Consider the following 17,304-nt stretch of genomic DNA (forward strand, 5'->3'; position numbering starts at 1 on the left):
CCTGGAGGGCTGGGGGCACTGCTCTGGCCTGGCCTGGCCTGGGCCTGCGATCCCTTGACATTCCTGCCTGCCCTTGCATCCACCAGGGATGGGCTGGAGCTCAATGGCCCCGGCCTGGCCGCACAGTCAGGACTGGAGCCTTCCCGTGGCTCCCCAGGACACGAGCCCCTCAGGCCCAGCTCCCAGACACGGCCTAACAGGGTTTGCTGATATTGATCCCTGTTAGACCTTTGAAAGGATTTTGAAAGTAACGTTGTTTGGCAGCTCCTTCAAGGAACAAAAAAAGGAATAGCTTTTGATCTGTGAAAGAAAATTTATTGTTTTGCTCTCACTTTTCTTTTGGCGTCCTTGTGCTTCTTCCTGCATTCCTGAAAATGGTGAATATACGACATAGTATTATAAGTTTGTGAATTCACTTTTTCTCTTAAATACATTCCTTACATACAGTTAAGTAGCTGCTCCTGTAACATGCAAAGAAGCAGTGGTTTACCTGACTGGACAACACAACATGATCTTATACATACAAGTATAGTAAGAAATATTTGTACTTGGTCGTTACAAAGTTTCAAACTCTTGTCGAGGTTCTGACTTAATTTTGCATGCACATTCATACCTGCAATCCCTCCCCATGCTCAGCTTTCACCTAGAGTTACCAAGGAACAGATGTTACATACTCACCTCAAGCAACAATCTACGTCTGTCTTCCCAACCCTCGTTTTCTTCACTGAGTTCTTCTGATCTACAGAATAACTTTGGGCCTTCTGCGCAACAGAAACAACCAATTAATAGGCTTAAACACTTGTGATGTGCTGCTGCTCCTAACAATCATGACCAACACAGCACTAAAACCAGCAATCAATTCTTCACATCCTTCCTGTTCTCCTGCCCCCCACCACACCTTGGCTCCAGCAGAAATGTTCCCTACTGCAGCCTGGTGTGCTAACAACAATCAAAGGCAGCAGCAGTTTTCCTCAACATGCTGCAATCTGAATTGCAGTGAAATCGCAGCTGTTTCATTAGCAGATCAACAGCAGCACTGCACATCTTCCTCCAGAACTGAGGCCTGCTGAGGCCTGAGCTCTCCTTTTCAGCACACCCTGTAAATCAGGCTGGAAGACTGCAGTTCACTAAGATACACTGGCAAGGAACCAAAATGTCTAGGTCACCTGCCAAGTGACTAATTTTTTGATAAGTTCTAAAAGTCTAGATTCGTATTCGGCAATTGTCTGGAAGAAAAGAAAGCCAGAAATCTGCTTGACCTTTATTTTACCAGGACTATCTCATGGGATTCTACCACAATTTGGATCACAAGTAACAGTGGCAAACTTTTGACTAGAAAACTTTCATAACTAAGGCAGCATTTTTCCTCCTCACTGAATTCCATTAAAAGAAAATACAAAAAGGGGGTGAAGAAATTCTGTCATACCTCTTAGACGTTCATCATCTTTGGAGAAGAAAAAAACTCTAGCACTTTCTGTGCGTGGTAAAGAAAGAAACCTAGAGAAGTACAAAGGGATTTGAGCATCCTAAATTGTCCTATCAAATTCCATGAACATGACTTAAAACTGTAGTGCTTCAGAGAAATGGTATACATTGAAAAGCTTTATTCCCTAGTAACCAAATAGAGCTTTTTATTTTACAAAACCCACTTTTAAAGAGAAAACTGACTGTGTCTTTGGCTTTTGGCCAAACTCAGTTTGGAGTTGGTCAAACCAAAATGACCCAGTTAATTTCTTGTGCTCAACTCTCTCTTTCCATATTCAACTTCACATCAAATGGGCTGCTGGGCGTTTTGACTCTGTGCAGCACAAACGGCTTTCCGAGATGAGTTTCCTTGCTCAGATGTGTGCAATGTCAGTTTCCCATCTCCTGAGTGCTGCTATTAATATTCCCACAGCACCCAACTACTACAGCCAAGTAGACAACAAAGAGAAATGGAACTTGCATTTCTTGGTCCTGTTCAATTTCTGACATCTCAGGCTCGTCATCACCCTCAGAACTGCTGTCTTGGAAACGTGGATCTTCTTGCCATGTGGCTTTCACCGGCTTTATTGTTCCAAGCGCGTAAGGCTCTGCAGTGACAGCACCGAGAGAGAAAAAAAGGCAAAACCAGATTATTCCTCTGCTGGTCAGGAAAAATTCCTCCTTTCAAGTGAAATACTTACAGTGGAGAAGACAGATTTAGGAGGGACAGAATGTTCTCCTCCCAGATTTTCCTAGCTGTATCTTCCCTCCAGTATTTTCCACTGTGTTCTAGGGATCTCTTACATATTCTGCTGTTACCTTCTTTGATGCACAACTCCTCTGTGTCTCCAAAGAAGGAAAACTTGAAAGAACTCGACTCCTGAGCTGTGTCATTCTCAGGCAAAGGTCCCAAATGGTCATCTGGGGCAGAGTCCTGCTCATCCTCTTTGTCCCAGGGTATTTCGTCCATCTTTTCTGGTGTTTTCTTTGAAGATCCAAACAAGTCTTTCAAGTCAGCAGCAATATCATAATAGATTTCTTCAGACACTTGAGGCAGTGTCTCACTCTCTTCTTTCTTCTTCCTTTTGGCTTTACTGAAATGAGATTGTTCAAAGATAGCAACACAGCACATGTCCTTTTCAGAGACAGCTTCCCTAAGAGCCACCTTGCTCTGAATGTCTCCCTAAGCATATCCAAGCCCATTAAGGCGTGGTTCATTATCAAGGGTAAGCAGTGGGGAAACATCGGAGGTTGAAGTCTAAAGGCAGGAACAAGAGTCTTTTTTAATTAGCCACATCCGTAAGTGACTTTTCACTGAATACACAGTTACACAGAAATCAAGGTAGCACAGATTTCTTAATCTGATCAATCTTTAGTACAGATTTCTTAAGCTTTTCCCACAGACCTGTAAATCTCCAAGTCCCTGAATTGACCTTTCTGACCTTCAGTGAGGACAGAAAATGGCATCCAGAAAACAGATGGACTAGAAAGGAAAGATGACACTACATGTTGATTTTAGTAGTCAGAGTTCCTATTTTACATTGATTTTAGCAACCGGAGAGAGAACTAAATTAGAATCAGATCAATCTGCATGGTTTCAAACTCAGTCTGTTGCTATAACCATCCTTCCATGGGAAGAAACACAACTTAGTTACCAAGCTGTAATACTACCTCTCCTTTTCTGTAGCACTTGGTTTCCTTTCAAAAACTGCATGGTCCTCTCTTGTTGGATCATAACGGAGGGCATTAATATCTCTATAAAAATAGAAAGAAAAAGAAACATCAGTGTACAATCTAAATGCCAAAATGAAAGCTACCTCAAAATTTTACAGTCAGAGCAAGATTCACATTAGTTCCTTTACCAAACAAAGTGTAAATCAATCCAAAATGTAACTGGCAGTTAGAAAGCACCCTCTAGTCAGTGTCTGGGTCAGGAAACATATAAGGAGAAGTGGATTTAATCAATTTGTGATGTTTCTGATAAAACACAGCCCTCACTTGGGTGTTAGGCAGTGAGGACCTGCACTTGATCATCTCTTGAGGAGCTACATAAATACAGCTATCCATATAGATGTGGATATATTTCTTCTAGTACCAAACACTGCATAAATTCAAATAGTCCAGTGGAGTAAAAAACCCAAAACAACACACAAGAACCCTTTATGCCCATCTTCCAAAATTCAAAGATTTCAGGGTCTTTCAGCGTCCTTCCTAAGCCTTCCCAAACCTCCTTCTTTACTGATACCAGATGATTCATACTTGAATTTCTTCACACTTGTCGCTGTTTTATTTGGCTTGGGCTGCTCCAGGTTGATATTCAGGAGGCTTCCCAGTATTTGCAGATTTTTCTTTTTCTCTGCAGCAAGCTCCTCTTCTTCATCTGCCTTTACACTGTTTGTCTCTGCTAAGAGAAAAAGGAATACATTCTATTTACTCTTCTAAGCCTGTAATGTGGGATGCATAACATTTACTATAGCACTAGTAGAGCTCACATCTATGAACACATCACTTCCTTTTACCTTGAAGCTACTTGAAGGTTCTCTGCCTTGCACTGTAGAAAACCTTTCATTAGAAATGTCACAAGCATCTATTTCATAGCAAAGTCAGAGCATTTATTTAACAACTGTGCAAGCCTGCCACTGACAGATGCTCTACACAAGATCCCAGTAAAGCAAGAAAGGCTGCTGGAAGGCTCTGTGGCCAGCAGTAACCACGAAATGTGATCAGCTTTACCTTCTTCCTCACTGTCACTCTCAAGGAATCGAGCATCCATGCGGAACCTTTCATCGGTGCCAAAGCGAGACTGCAGCTGCAGGAGCTGAACAAATGAAACAGATGCTATTAAGCACTGGAGAAGAAAATCATAATTCACTAACTTTTTTTTATACTATAATAATGGCAACATACTCTTTATATTTAGCTTTTGATGCCTTTTTCAGTAATTTCTTTGTATATGAAGATGACAGTGTCAGAGAAACTCCTCCCACTCCCACACATTATGTTCTTCCTTTACGGGAATTCTGCTTTAAGTTCATAAAAATCATATTAAGCAAGAAGAAGGAGACATGGGTTATGTTCTTCTGAAGTGGTGCTATGGAGATCTAGAGGAAAACTAAATTACAGTAATGGCTTCACTCACTTTTTCACCAGCTTTGCCTTCAAACTGGGGCTTAATTTTGAATCGCTCATCATCGGTATCCTCTTGCTCATCCTCACTGCTCTCAAACAGTCTGCCCGAAGGTTTGGGAGCTGCCTTATCCTTTGTTACACAAACAGAAAAGAAGAGAAAAGCAGCTGTTCACATAAATGAGACAATGTAAATCAGTACCAACTTTGATCATGTGCTCTCCAGTTCAGCTGAAAAAGCAGAGTTCTTGCACCACCAGCTCCCTCCCCAGTCCACGTGCTTCAAATCTTACCTTGTCCACACACCTCGTACAATTCTGCTTTACACTTATGACTATTCAGTTTTACCATAAGCAATATACCCATGCAAAGCAAAACTCAGGTGTTACAATATGAGATGGTTTAGTATAAAAATTCAACTTTCTGATTACATCATACTGATTTTTTCCCAGTAACACTTACTTCTTCATGCCCATTTCCCAAACTTGCATCCTTTTTCAACATCTCATCCACTCCAGCTTCATCTTCCACATCAGAATCAAATATGATGTGTTTGTGCTGTCCTGCTGGCTGCCTGTCCTAGGAAAGAGTCAACTGTCGAGTCAAACACATCAAATACCTGCTGTGCTCAAACACAACTATCTGAAAGATGTTTTACTGACACAAAAAGAGGAACCCACTATGCCTCTTGCATCTCTGCAGGTATTGCAGGGAGGGGTATGCAGCATTTTGTATACTCTCAAAAGAAAACTGGCAATGTCATTAGAAATTACAGATTATGATTTTAAAACATCTTATCACACATGTATTTAGTACCCTCTTCCTTGTATTGTGTACTATTCAGGTAGAAGTGGTAATTACCAGATTTGAAAGAGCTCCTTGAATGAGTTTCTTCTGTAATTCCCTCTCTCTGTGTCTCTCTTCCAGAGCTGCCAGCCTCCTCTGGTTGTCCTGGAGCTGTTTCTCTATTGTACTGGGCTCCTTTGAGGCAGCAGCTCGAAGACGAAGCTCCTTATCTTCCCGAGGGCTGGTGTTCTCCTTCTCATCTTTATCACCTTCCCATTCTGGGGCTTTTTTGCTTGTATTCCTCTTTAATGTTTTGGAAAGCAGTTTTGGGCTCTTCAGCTGCTGTTTAAGGTCCTCCTGAGCCCCTGCAGCATCACTGTCCATGTCACTGCTCCCATCACCATGATCAGTAGTGGCAGCAGCAGCTCTGTGCTCTGAATTTTGGTCTTGTAGAGAACCCACACCTTTGTTCTTCCCTTGCAAATGAGGCCTGGAACCAGGCTGAAGTCTCTGGGCTGCTGAGGAGGCAGCAGCTGACAGTTCCTCATGCTGTTCAAGAGGCACTTTGCGTCTCTTTTTGCTGCTGACTTCAAGTGAACTCAAGGGATGGTTCTTTGGCTGCTTTTTAGATGACTTCTCCCCAGAATGAGATGTACAAGCTTCAACTCCCAGACCTTCTACAGACTTCTTTAAGCAAGTGCTGTCCTTACTTGACTCTTTTACACAAAGGGACCCTATTCCTCTGAAGGGCTGATATTTCAAATGTGAATTATTCTGTCCCTTGGAGCTTTCCTCCACAGCATCCTCCTCCTCTGCTAAAATATCAGCCAGCACATCTTCAGGACAGATGGGTTTTTTTTTAACTGCAGGATGAAATTTAGAAAGTTTTGGTTTATTTACAGTATTATCCTTGGGATTATCTTCAGCACTGGACTGACAAGGACTCTGTTCACTGCCTGGCCCCTCTGCAGGTGTCCCAGTGTTTTCTGTGGCCAGTGCTTTTAAGTCATCCAAGGTGAGGTCTAGGCGGTAACAGTTTTGCATCATGGACTCATAATCAGAGCTGCTTTCAGACTCTGAACAAGAGCTGTCACTATCACATGTCTCTGCTGTACTGCTGGCTGCTGTGCTCTGCAAGGCAGCAATTCTGGACTTTTTGCTTTTCCCTTTTCTTTCAATGTGTTCTTCTTTTAAACTGTGAGGTTTCAGTGAGGAGCCATTTACCAAACCACTTTTTTTTTTAGCTAATATTTCTTTATTTTTCATCCTCCCCTGTTTCGAGTCTTCTGGAGTTTTGCTTTCAGCAATGATTTCATCTGTATCTGCTGAATCATAACCATTATCACATTCCATAGCCTCTTTCTCTTTGTTACTTCCTTTGATAGCTTTCTTCATGGCATCAAAATTGCTTAAGGACCAGTGGCTACTGTATTTTAATTCAAAACTATCCCCAACAATTTCCAAATGCTCACTTTCAGTCTCAACATTTTCAGCTTTCTGTCTCTGTGCCTCTTTTTTTACCATTGCTCTGATCTCCTCTTCAGAATCAATGTCACTATCAGAAACACTGCTATTATTTTTGGCTGTAACTCCATTAGCATTTTTAGGTATTTTCCCATCCACTCTCCTTGCTGGAGGCAATTCCAACTCCTCAGCAGGTTTGCGTTTTGATCTTTGGCCGAGCTGGGGTGAGTCTGTGTGTTTGGGACGTGAAGGGCACGCAGAGGACAGAGCTGCTCCATCCAGGGGCTGCCTCCGTTTCCGCGGAGCTTTCCCGGTGCTGGGGGCTTCCCCTCTCCTCTTCCTGCTGCCATCCCCCCCTGGCAGGCTCCAGGTGAGCTGGGACACAGGGGCTGCAGGTGCCAGCTCTGCCTCCAGCTTCCTCAGGTTGTGGCAGTACTTGGAGGGGTCGTACTTCACCACGTTAGTCTGAGTTAAGGATTTGAAAGGCCCCAGTTCTTTCAGCAGATTCAGGGCTTTATGAAGAGGCTGAATTCTGCAGGGAAGGACAGCAAAGAATCTTTTCTCATGCTATGAACATAAGCCTTTAAGCAACTGAGTGCAGTGTAAAACAACTGCTCAAGTCACACAAACTTACTGCAGGATTTACTTGGGGAATTCAGTAAATTGAGCCTGACAGAGGAGCAAAATTTAGGACTGTCAAGCAACTGTTTTCCCATATGACAAAAGAAGGAAGGGAATTGTGTTCAAGGGCAAACAATCAGAAAAGGATATTTTATTTTTTTGTTGATTCCTGAGGTGCAGGATAGGCAAGACTCTGCCAAATTTTCCAACAACCCATTTCTGAAAGAAAAGAAAAACAATCAATGTTGAAAGAAAAGAGTAGAAGTAACTCTGAAATAAAACAAATATTTATTCTTGAATAACAAAAACACTAATAAAGAACCACATGTGATTAATTCTTTTTTCTTTATTCTCTCTAGTGAGCCCTGCCATGCAACTTGGCCAGCCTCCTTCTCAAAAACAAAACAAACCAAAGCCAACCAAAAAAGTAAATTGCTACAACCTACAAATAAAGAGTGATAATAAAGAACTAAATTTCTTTACAAGTGCTGTTTTTAGCACAGTGTTTCTGGTTTATGAATTAACAGTGGTACCTCCAAAGACAGGATCACTATTATTTTGCTCTTTTCTCCCTTCTCACAAAAATATTTAAAAAACCACTCTGTGCTTAGCAAACAGTTTTGAAAACTCTGTAGTAAATATAAACTTTGTTGCCCAAATTTGCATGTCAGGTGACTTTATTATTACTTTTGTAAGCATGGGCAGAGCCTGATCCTGTGCTGAAGCCCAACCCAGCCACCAAACGTTGTGTGGTGCGTGGAAATAATTCCCTTTACAAGCTTTTAAGGGTGACACAAGCATATTCCCAGTATCAGTGAGGAACAGGGCATTTCCTCATTTCCCATGGCAAGAGTGGACAGTATGACCATGATCATTTCCACTCACTGCAAAGAATGACAGGAGCCCTCTCCTGTCTACACACGAGGTATTTCCTCAGAGTACTTCCCACAGCTTGGACTGTCACTCTTAATAATGAAGTTTCTTTACAGAAAGCATAAATCTGGCATGAATTTAGATGCAATGAGCTTGCTTTTTGTTGTTTTATTTCTCTTATACATCTACCCCACCATACCTTATGGTCTGGCACCTCTGTACCTGGTACTGCTCTCATGTGGAAGTCCACAACTCCCTTTTTTTTCATTGATTCCAACAGACACATTTGGTCGTTTCTCTGTGGTTTTTCTTTCTGCAGCTTTGCTTCCTCCCTCTCTGTGGCCAGCCTGTAGCAGAAAGCACATCACCCATGGAAAAAGGTGCAGGATTGGAGCTGGCAGGGATCCCCTCCCACAGAACAGCAGCCACTGGGAATTCCCCCCACCAGGGGATGAGCCCCATCACCTCTGAGGGAACAGTGATGCAAAACCTGTTACAGCATCAAAGGTAAAGCAACAGCCCAGGGAATCTATCAAAACTGAAACAATAAGAGTGTACAAAATGAAAGTACAGCCACAACATTATCAGATAAGCAGAAAAAAGGCAGTTTTAGCAACAACATACATTTGAAAAGATTGGTTTCTACCTGTGCAAAAAGCTTTCTTTGGCCAACTCAATTTGGAGTGTCCCCCCTTTCCATTTTGTTTTATTTAAAACTGACATGCCTGCAAAACAAAGATGGGAAATGAGTATTTTCTACATCAAAAAAAAAAGCCCATCACAGACTTCACTTGGCCCTCTTGTATGACATGAGGTTCCCTTAGCATCACCTTGTACCTGACTGCTCACTTGGGTCAGGGCTGCATCTGAAAGGGCCAAAATCCAAATAAACCAGCAGGTTTACAGCCAGAACTGAAGTTCTCCCTTCAAAAATGCCTAATGCAGCATTCCTCAGAGCCCACTGCAAAAGGAGCTTTATATCAGCTCTTCTTCTGGGTGAAGAGCTTTCTTCTTTCTCAAAGAAATCAATTTCAGTGTTTTATAGATCTGATGAAAGCTCATGAGGCATAAAAGGCTTAGAACAAACAAAGAGGGTGCCCAGAGCAGCTGTGGCTGCCCCTGGATGCCTGGCAGTGTCCCAGGCCAGGCTGGACAGGGCTTGGAGCAGCCTGGGACAGTGGAAGGAGTCCCTGCCATGGACTCGTCCACCATGAGATGATCATTAAGGTTCCTTCCAAGGCAGACCATTCCCTGAGCCTCTGAAACTCACAAATCACCTCCTTCAGTCACAAGGGATCTCATCAATCTGCTCACAGCAATTTCTGAAAACCTCAGCAAAGCAGCTTCCACAAAGCTGCAGCTTAAAGAAAATAAAATCAACCTGACAAGAAAATGAAAGAGGCTCTACCAGGACCACAGCTGGATGTGACAACATGAGATGAGCTATCAGCAATGTAACTTGGCTCAAAAACATAACTAAGGGAAAAAAAAAAAAGTACTTACACTTTTTCAGATCTGCTTCAGAAATGCTGACACTGATGTAAGCAAAAGTTTTCATAGGATTCCCTGATCAATGACAAACATTAAGTTACTTTTATGTAGTTTCATCATTTCCTTTAAAATACAACTGTCTCTAAAGCAAAAATTCCATTTCATGCTCTAAACAGAAAAGCAAATAACTTTTAAAAATTGAAAGAAAACCGTTACCTTGATCATCTTTCCTGGTAATAATCTCTGTCTCCAAAACACGCCCAAACTTGCCAAATCTTTCTTCCAGCTCAGCCTTGGAAACAGTGTGGCCAAGCCCTCCAACATAGAGGCGTTTGGAAACCTGTTCCTTCTCCATGCTGCCAAGCCACGGTGTCACACCAGGACACACCCTCTGTTCCTCTGCAGGGAGACAAAACAGTTCAGCGACACGCAGATTAACGTGATTCGAACAGCGAATCGGGGACAAATCAGAGCATTAAAAGCCACGAGGAACCCTATGAGCAGAGCACTCCTTTGAGTTGCAGTGGGTAACACAGCAAACCCCGCGCTGCTGCAGGAAACTGGAGCTCAGGGGTTTTTTAAAACGCTGAACCATATAACTTAACCATATAACTGAGCCATATAAATGTATGCACATACAGCGTAAGAGCAGATGCACAGACAGCACAGACATAACTGAACCACATAACTGAGCCATATAACTGAGCCATATAACTGAGCCATACAAGTGTATGCACCTACAGTGTAAGAGCAGATGCACAGACAGCACAGAGAATAAGCGCAAACGGCTCTTTACAGTACAACCCAAGGGTTCCCTATAGCAGGAACACGGAACACAGCCCACCGCTCCCAGGAGATGCTGAGTGACCCCCGGCCTGAGGGACCCCGATCCCCGCTGTGCCCCCTGCCCGGCCTCACCGCCGCCATGTGCCAGTCGTGCAGTGCCACCGCCTTACCTTCCCCCCCGCAACTCTTCCCAGCCCTCCCTCGAAAAAAAAGGGTTCCGCCTCCTGGTGCTGCTGGATCCTGATCGGCTGCTCGCCTCTGCTGGGTTCCTGTTTCCGGCCGGTCGAGTGTGCTGGGAACACGGGGGCTGGCTCCTATGGCAGCGGACGCTTTGAAAATGACAAACCAGAGGGGCGCGCCCGCCGCCCCCCGCCGGGGCAGCAGCTGTGGTAGCGCCCGGGCTCGTGGGTTGGCGCGCGGTTCGAAAAGCGCGGGGCGCGCGCGCCGGGTCTGAGCGCTGCCCTCCCCTCAGAGCCCTCAGCGTCCGCTCCCATCGCTCACTGCCTTCTCCTCAGCGCCGCGTCTGAGCGCTGCCCTCCCCTCAGAGCCCTCAGCGTCCGCTCCCATCGCTCACTGCCTTCTCCTCAGCGCCGCGTCTGGGCGCTCCCTTCCCCTCAGAACCCTCAGCGCCCGCTCCCATCGTTCACTGCCTTCTCCTCAGCGCCGCGTCTGGGCGCTCCCTTCCCCTCAGAACCCTCAGCGCCCGCTCCCATCGTTCACTGCCTTCTCCTCAGCGCCGCGTCTGGGCGCTCCCTTCCCCTCAGAACCCTCAGCGCCCGCTCCCATCGTTCACTGCCTTCTCCTCAGCGCCGCGTCTGGGCGCTCCCTTCCCCTCAGAACCCTCAGCGCCCGCTCCCATCGCTCACCGCCCTGCCCTCAGCGCCGGCTCCTACCGCTCCTCTCTCAGGGCCGGCTGCCGGGGCTCCCGACTGCGCTGCTCGGACACCCATTCCGCCCCCGGGGCACCTCTTGTCACCTGCGAGCCTCGGCTCCTCGGACGAGTCGCGATTTCAGCATCGCCCTGCGAGGGTCCGAAGCTCCGCAAGGAAGCAGCAGGCACGGAACGCACCGGTTCGGTTCTCAAACGCTCCAAAGCGCTTCCCAGCTCCTCCTGTGGCAGCGTAAAATCAAATACTCGGAGCTGTAAACGGGCAGGTACGTAAAAACGTGAAAGATGTGATGTTAATGCACAAATATTTATAAATATACACGTGTGATACATAAGAGGAGAACTATTTGTAAAAGTTCTGTTTTACTTGATTCAAGAAGTAGGTATTTTTGTACTTTTTTCTAGATATAAAATCTGTGAAGTCGTAATTAATGTTTTGAGTCTTCTGCCGCCTAGTGAAATCCTTGCGTTTAAGTAGCTGTAAGTGTAGTTTATGTCTCCTGTTACTGCTGTTAAAAGAGGCATCAGCTGACCTGGGGTAACATTCTGGCTGTGGTAATGTTTTTCTTTTCCACACCATAGTTTTTATTATGACCATGACTTTCTTCACCATATTTGGTTCAAAAAATATGGTGATGACTAGGTGATTATTTAATTGCATATGCTTCCTTTATTCACTAAGCTAGTTTTTAATGCAAAGCGTGCTAAGTTGTTTTCTTATGTGTTATAAAGGCACTGCTTCCTAGGAAATAAATGAATAAAATGCAATTTCCCCCTCATCCCCTTTGACTGAACGATGTTAGTGTGGAACTTACATACCACATAGAGTAGGGGTGGTTTAAAACATTTTAAACACCCCACATAGAATAGGGGTGGTTTAAAAACACACAAAACTAAATTTTGGGTTTTTCCTGGTCAAAAAAATTAGCGCATTAATTCTGAGCTGCATATATCTTCCACACACTTCTGAATGTGTTGTAGCTAGGCTGAATGTCAGATTATTATTTTTCCTGAAAACTGAGGTTTATTTTTTAAATTATTGATAATGTGTTTGCAGTGAGTGTCTCTGTACTGCTGTTTACTCTGCAGGCCGACTGTGTTAGGAGCAGCTGTGCCTCGTCTGCCCAGGTGAGTCGTTAGGACAATTGGCCAAAGCTGGGTTCTGTTTTTATCTCTGATTGCAGTTGGTTTTTACCTGTGGAGCAGCTTGTTGTTTTATTACAGCTAATGTAAAACAGCTGAGTGCGCTCCTGGATCAAACCATGACTAATTAAAAATGTTCTTAAAGCCTTTGACTCCATTAGATCCCTGATTTAGCTTCTGTCCCTGGAGGCTGTGCAGTGCTCTGTATCTTGAAGCAGTTGCCTAATGTTATATTAGTGATTTTAGAAAATTGATTGTTCCTGAGAAAAATCCTTATTTTGTTTTATGCAGTGATTCTGAGATATGGATGAGAGCGCTTTTCAAGCTTATGAAAATGAAATCCAGGCACTGGAAGAAGAAATTAGGCTGCTGACAGAAAAGTATGAAGATATGCAACAGGAATCCACCTTCTTTTCTGATGAGGAGATACTGAAGGCAATGTATGCTTTTTTTTTTCATTTGTTAGATTAACAGAATTTCTTTGTCAAAATTGTTTGGGATAAGCTTTTGCCTTTATGTTAGGATTTTGTAAATGCAAACTCCATGGATAAAATAAGTCACTTATATGAGTAAAGGAATTTTAGCTCCCTTTTCTTGGATGTTTTTGCACATATCTCAAAATGGATACTTGCACCTCCAGACTTGGAATAAAAGCTGTGTCTACCTGGCAGTGAATGGAAAGAGTTTATGTAAGTTAGAATAGGTTTATTGTTTCCAGCAATGTGATCCAACTGAAACTTCACTTCTTAGAAACTGATTTGGGTCTGATAGCCATCAGATCCCATTAGTAATGCCTTTTATTTAATGATATTCCTGTACTAACATGTTAGGTCTGGGTATTTTGACCTTTTTTTTTTTTTCATTCTAGAAAATCACTCCAAGGAGAAACTCAGGGAGAAACCAATGGACATGAATCTCCATCAGACCTGATAGCTCAGCTTGAAAGCCTAGAAACAGATCTCTCATTTTTAATGGAATTTACTGGGTTTCATTTCACAAGTCATTCCAAGAAAACGGTGGAAAAAAGTAAGCATTTTTGTGCTCTTTACTGAGCATACTGGTTCATCTGCAAACCTCTGTTCTAATTCACTCTTAGCAGAAAGACAATTACTTTGAAATACAATAAGATTTGGTTCATTGACAAAATAGTTTCTGAGTCAACATTGTCCTTTTCTTTATGGGAAAGGGACAGACTACTGTTATGCTTTGCATAGGGGGAAAGTGGAGTTTGTTGGTGGTGTTTTTTAGTATGTTAAACTTATTTACATGAGGAATGGTAACAGTTGGTACTTTAAACATGACTAAGGGAAGAAATGCAGTACTTATTGAACAGAAGTGTAATTGATTGTTTTGTTAACTTGATTTTACAACAGCTCAAAACAGAACTGTGCAGAAGCACAGATTATCAGGGAAGTGTCACTCCCTACCTTTTCAACTGGAATTCCAGCTTCTTGAAATGCAGGTAAGGGTCAATGCTTTAAAAAAAACCAACTACCAAACAAAATTTCAAATGGACAAGTGTCACTGCTGCCTTTTCCAGGTGAAACCTTCAATTACTTAATCTGAATTTCTGGGTGTTCTTTTGGCTCTTTAACATCTGGACCCAACTTAGGAATTCCGTGTGCATCCGAGCCAGATAGTTGATGGTAGATGGAAGGTCAGGTTTAGTGTTGAGCCACAAAATGGTTACCATAGAATTATTTACATTGAGAAAAACCTTCAAGATCAAGTCCAACTGTTAGCCCAATACTGCCAGGTCTGTATCACCTTTCCTTCCCAAAGGGTGCTTCCTGCAGGATGCTCTTGCAGCCTGACGCTGAGGTAAAGCCCTGGGAGCACTTGGTGTCCTTCAGCTCTGCCAGGTGCCCACTGGGGCCTGACCCAGCACAGTTTTCATCCCACACAGCACATTCTATTGTCACACATCTTATTCTGGAAATTGGAAGATGCCAAATGTTACCTCTCTGGAAGAAACAGGAAAAACTAAAACACTACAAACTTCAGCAGCTCTCTTTGTTGGTTTGGGTTTGGTTTTTTTTTCCTTTGCTTATATTTGTGTGTGCTTGGTTAATGTGAGTAGTCATTGCAGCACTGCCACAAGTTACACCAATGATTGCAGATTTTTCTGGGAGGGAGCTCTTTCATAAGACTCTATTCTCAGCACAGAATTCAAGATGCTAAGCAAAGGAAAACAGTTTCTACCCCAATTTGCAGTAGCATTTTTCTAACACTGTTGCACTTTGTAATGGTATTTCTAACATCACAAAAGCTTGATTTTTCAGCTCAGCTTTAAAGTTGTTTGGTTTTTTTTAATTTAATGAGATGGGACTGAGAGTGAACAGTAAAGATGTCCTTTTCTATTCTTTAGAAAAGCCATATTATGAATTTGGGAATTGAATATTTAGGTAGCCACATGTGGATTTTATCCTTTGAGACTGCAAGAGTTCAGCTGAATGAGCAACCTCTGAAGTCCATTTGTGACTTAAAACTTTTGGTCTTCATGATGCCTCTTTACATTTCATGTATAAAACTGCACTTAGAATGTTTCTCAGCTGCATCTCCTGCAGCATAACAACATCTTTTGGTGTCAGTGGGGCTCGGGTTACTGGGTGTTAAATTTACTGCCGATGGTGTTGGTGCTGGAAGCCATTGCACCACTGAGCGGCAGCACTTGGCTGCCTAATGTCTAAAATTTGGGCTACTTTGAATGCTGATGAGATAGGGAATACCAGGTGTATATATACTTAAAAACCCTCACTTCAGCTGTAAAAGTATAATTTTGAGCTGTTTTTTGCATGAATTTTTTTTGTTTGCTGGAAGTATATCGTACTCAAAATAATCTGTCTGACATTAGCATGGACAAGGTAGTGCAGTTATAATCACTTTCACACCTGTCCTGAGGAGTAAAAGCTGATTTTGGGAAGTGCCCAGCAGGTAACAGGTCTGTTGGTATGCAGCAGAAGGTCAGGAATAATTTTTTTCACACTGTTAACTGTAGCTGTTTATTCTGGTAGTGAAGTCACAATAGAGTTAGCTCAGCTTCATGATATTAAGTATTGGGAGAGGAGATGAGCTTGAAGATCAGCCAAAACAAGTCTGAGCCTTTTGGGAAAGCAATCATTTAAAAATAGCTTCTTTCTTGCCCAGGGATTTCCGTTTAAATCTTTTTATTTGGCCCCACAAAGGCATTTTGGCATGTCAGTAACCCCTCCATTGGCAAACCAGTCCCTTCAGAAGGTGGCATGTTAGCTTGTGACTGCTGGCAGCTTCTCCACAACTCCATCCTCATGTTGAGCCTTGTGCTCTAAACCTAAAATGATCTTTCCTGATGTCATTTAGTCCATCCACTAATCTGTGTAGTGCCTTGCTGTGCTTTTCCCCTCTTTAGTGATGGCAGTGTCAGGAGGGCTTCTGTCCAGGCAGCACAGGGGCTGCTGAGATGGGTGTGCAATCCTCTCTTGCCATTCCCATTGGCTTGTAGTGACTTGGTTTAAGTTTAAAGTGAGGCATTTCCTATGGTCTTCAAACCATGATATTAAGCTTTTTCATTCCCTGTTATCAAATGCATTATGTTGGTGTGCTTAAGAATGCATAGAAAAGAGAATTAACTTCTTTTGTGGCTTCATTTCTACTCTGACCACCTTTTCTCATTCTTTTACAGCTTATTAATTAATTTAGAATAATTTTATTATCCCACACATATTTCTGAGTAAGAGTGATTGTAAAAAAGGACAATATTTTGAGACAAAACTATAGGGTTTAAAATTAAAAAAACAGCACAAAACTAACAGATAAAACCGTATATGTTAATTTTCTGGTGTATGTGGCAGCTCAAGGTTGTGCTGGAATATGAGAAGAATCTTAAGAAGTGGGATTGATGTGAAAAGAAGTAATGAACCTTCCTTTATGTATATTTTTTTCTATGCTGACAAACTCAGGTGTTATTCCAAAAGCCTTGTGTGGATAATAGTGCTACTCTTGAAATGAAAGAAACTGTTCACACACACAAGCTGTAGTTTTAAAAATGCTATTTTAAGGATTACAGTAGTTAGCAGCATTAATATCTACTTTTTTCTATGTTTTTTATATGCAAATAGACACCTTTTTCTCCTCACCAGAGCAATTTCTAAAATATTTTGTTGTTACTTCTCCAATCTAGAATGATCAGAAAGTGTCTGCTGTTGTTAGTGATCTCAGCATTATAATGGAATCCAGAGAAGATTCAAATGTGAGCAAGTTTGTGTCACGGTAAGATGGAATTTTTTGCTGAAGGCAAGTTATTGTGTGGGATGTGGGATAGTAAATGCAGTTCTGAGTTTTCATGTAAATTGCTGTCAGCCAGTGTCTTTATGTGATATGTCCTTAGCTCAGCCTAAACACTTCCCATCCCTTTCTGTATTCCGGAGAGAAGATGACAGGCATGTGATTTTTAAGGTCTGGAAGGACCTTTACAAATTCATGTTATGTAATTGTTCCTCAGATGTCTGTGTGAGCTGCACTCTGGGTAATGCCTAAAGTGCACATCCAGAACCATTCTCCGGTATTTGCCTGTTTCTGATTCTCAGCTCTCAATTCCATTTCTCTTATTGGCAACAGGATTTATTTCACTGACATCTTAAAAAAATTTAATTTAAAAACATGAACTAGTGTATTTGTGCAAT

At 42.6% G+C, this 17,304-nt stretch overlaps 1 protein-coding gene across 2 annotated transcripts; it reads right to left on the reverse strand.

Annotated features, from left to right (window-relative positions):
• Nucleotides 1-293: 293 nt before the first annotated feature.
• On the reverse strand, nt 294-10,765 carry NOL8 (nucleolar protein 8). 2 transcript variants are annotated; one of them, XM_031058208.1, is made up of 17 exons: nt 10,744-10,765; nt 10,042-10,224; nt 9,838-9,900; nt 8,981-9,059; nt 8,534-8,681; nt 7,612-7,680; nt 5,452-7,299; nt 5,053-5,169; nt 4,604-4,723; nt 4,198-4,282; nt 3,724-3,865; nt 3,136-3,219; nt 2,284-2,558; nt 1,946-2,072; nt 1,427-1,497; nt 679-761; nt 294-368 (listed from the first exon to the last, which is right to left on the reverse strand). In XM_031058208.1, exons 2-17 carry the CDS (start codon nt 10,178-10,180, stop codon nt 315-317), a joined length of 3,504 nt encoding a protein of 1,167 aa, XP_030914068.1. In that variant the 5' UTR covers nt 10,181-10,224; nt 10,744-10,765; the 3' UTR covers nt 294-314. The 2 variants fall into 2 exon arrangements, with proteins under 2 accessions (XP_030914068.1, XP_014163118.1); XM_014307643.2 differs by having other exon boundaries at nt 3,724-3,868.
• Nucleotides 10,766-17,304: the final 6,539 nt, after the last annotated feature.

Source organism: Geospiza fortis, unplaced genomic scaffold, assembly GCF_000277835.1.
Source record: "Geospiza fortis unplaced genomic scaffold, GeoFor_1.0 scaffold78, whole genome shotgun sequence".
Lineage (NCBI taxonomy): Eukaryota > Metazoa > Chordata > Aves > Passeriformes > Thraupidae > Geospiza > Geospiza fortis.

Coding starts and splice junctions, on each gene's coding strand:
- NOL8 (XM_014307643.2), bottom strand. CDS start 10,180: ATGGAGAAGGAACAGGTTTCCAAACGCCTCTATGTTGGAGGGCTTGGC. Junction 8,682..8,980: donor AAAGAAAGCTTTTTGCACAG/GTAGAAACCAAT, acceptor TTTCTGCTACAG/GCTGGCCACAGAGAGGGAGG. Junction 4,283..4,603: donor AAGGCAAAGCTGGTGAAAAA/GTGAGTGAAGCC, acceptor TCATTTGTTCAG/CTCCTGCAGCTGCAGTCTCG.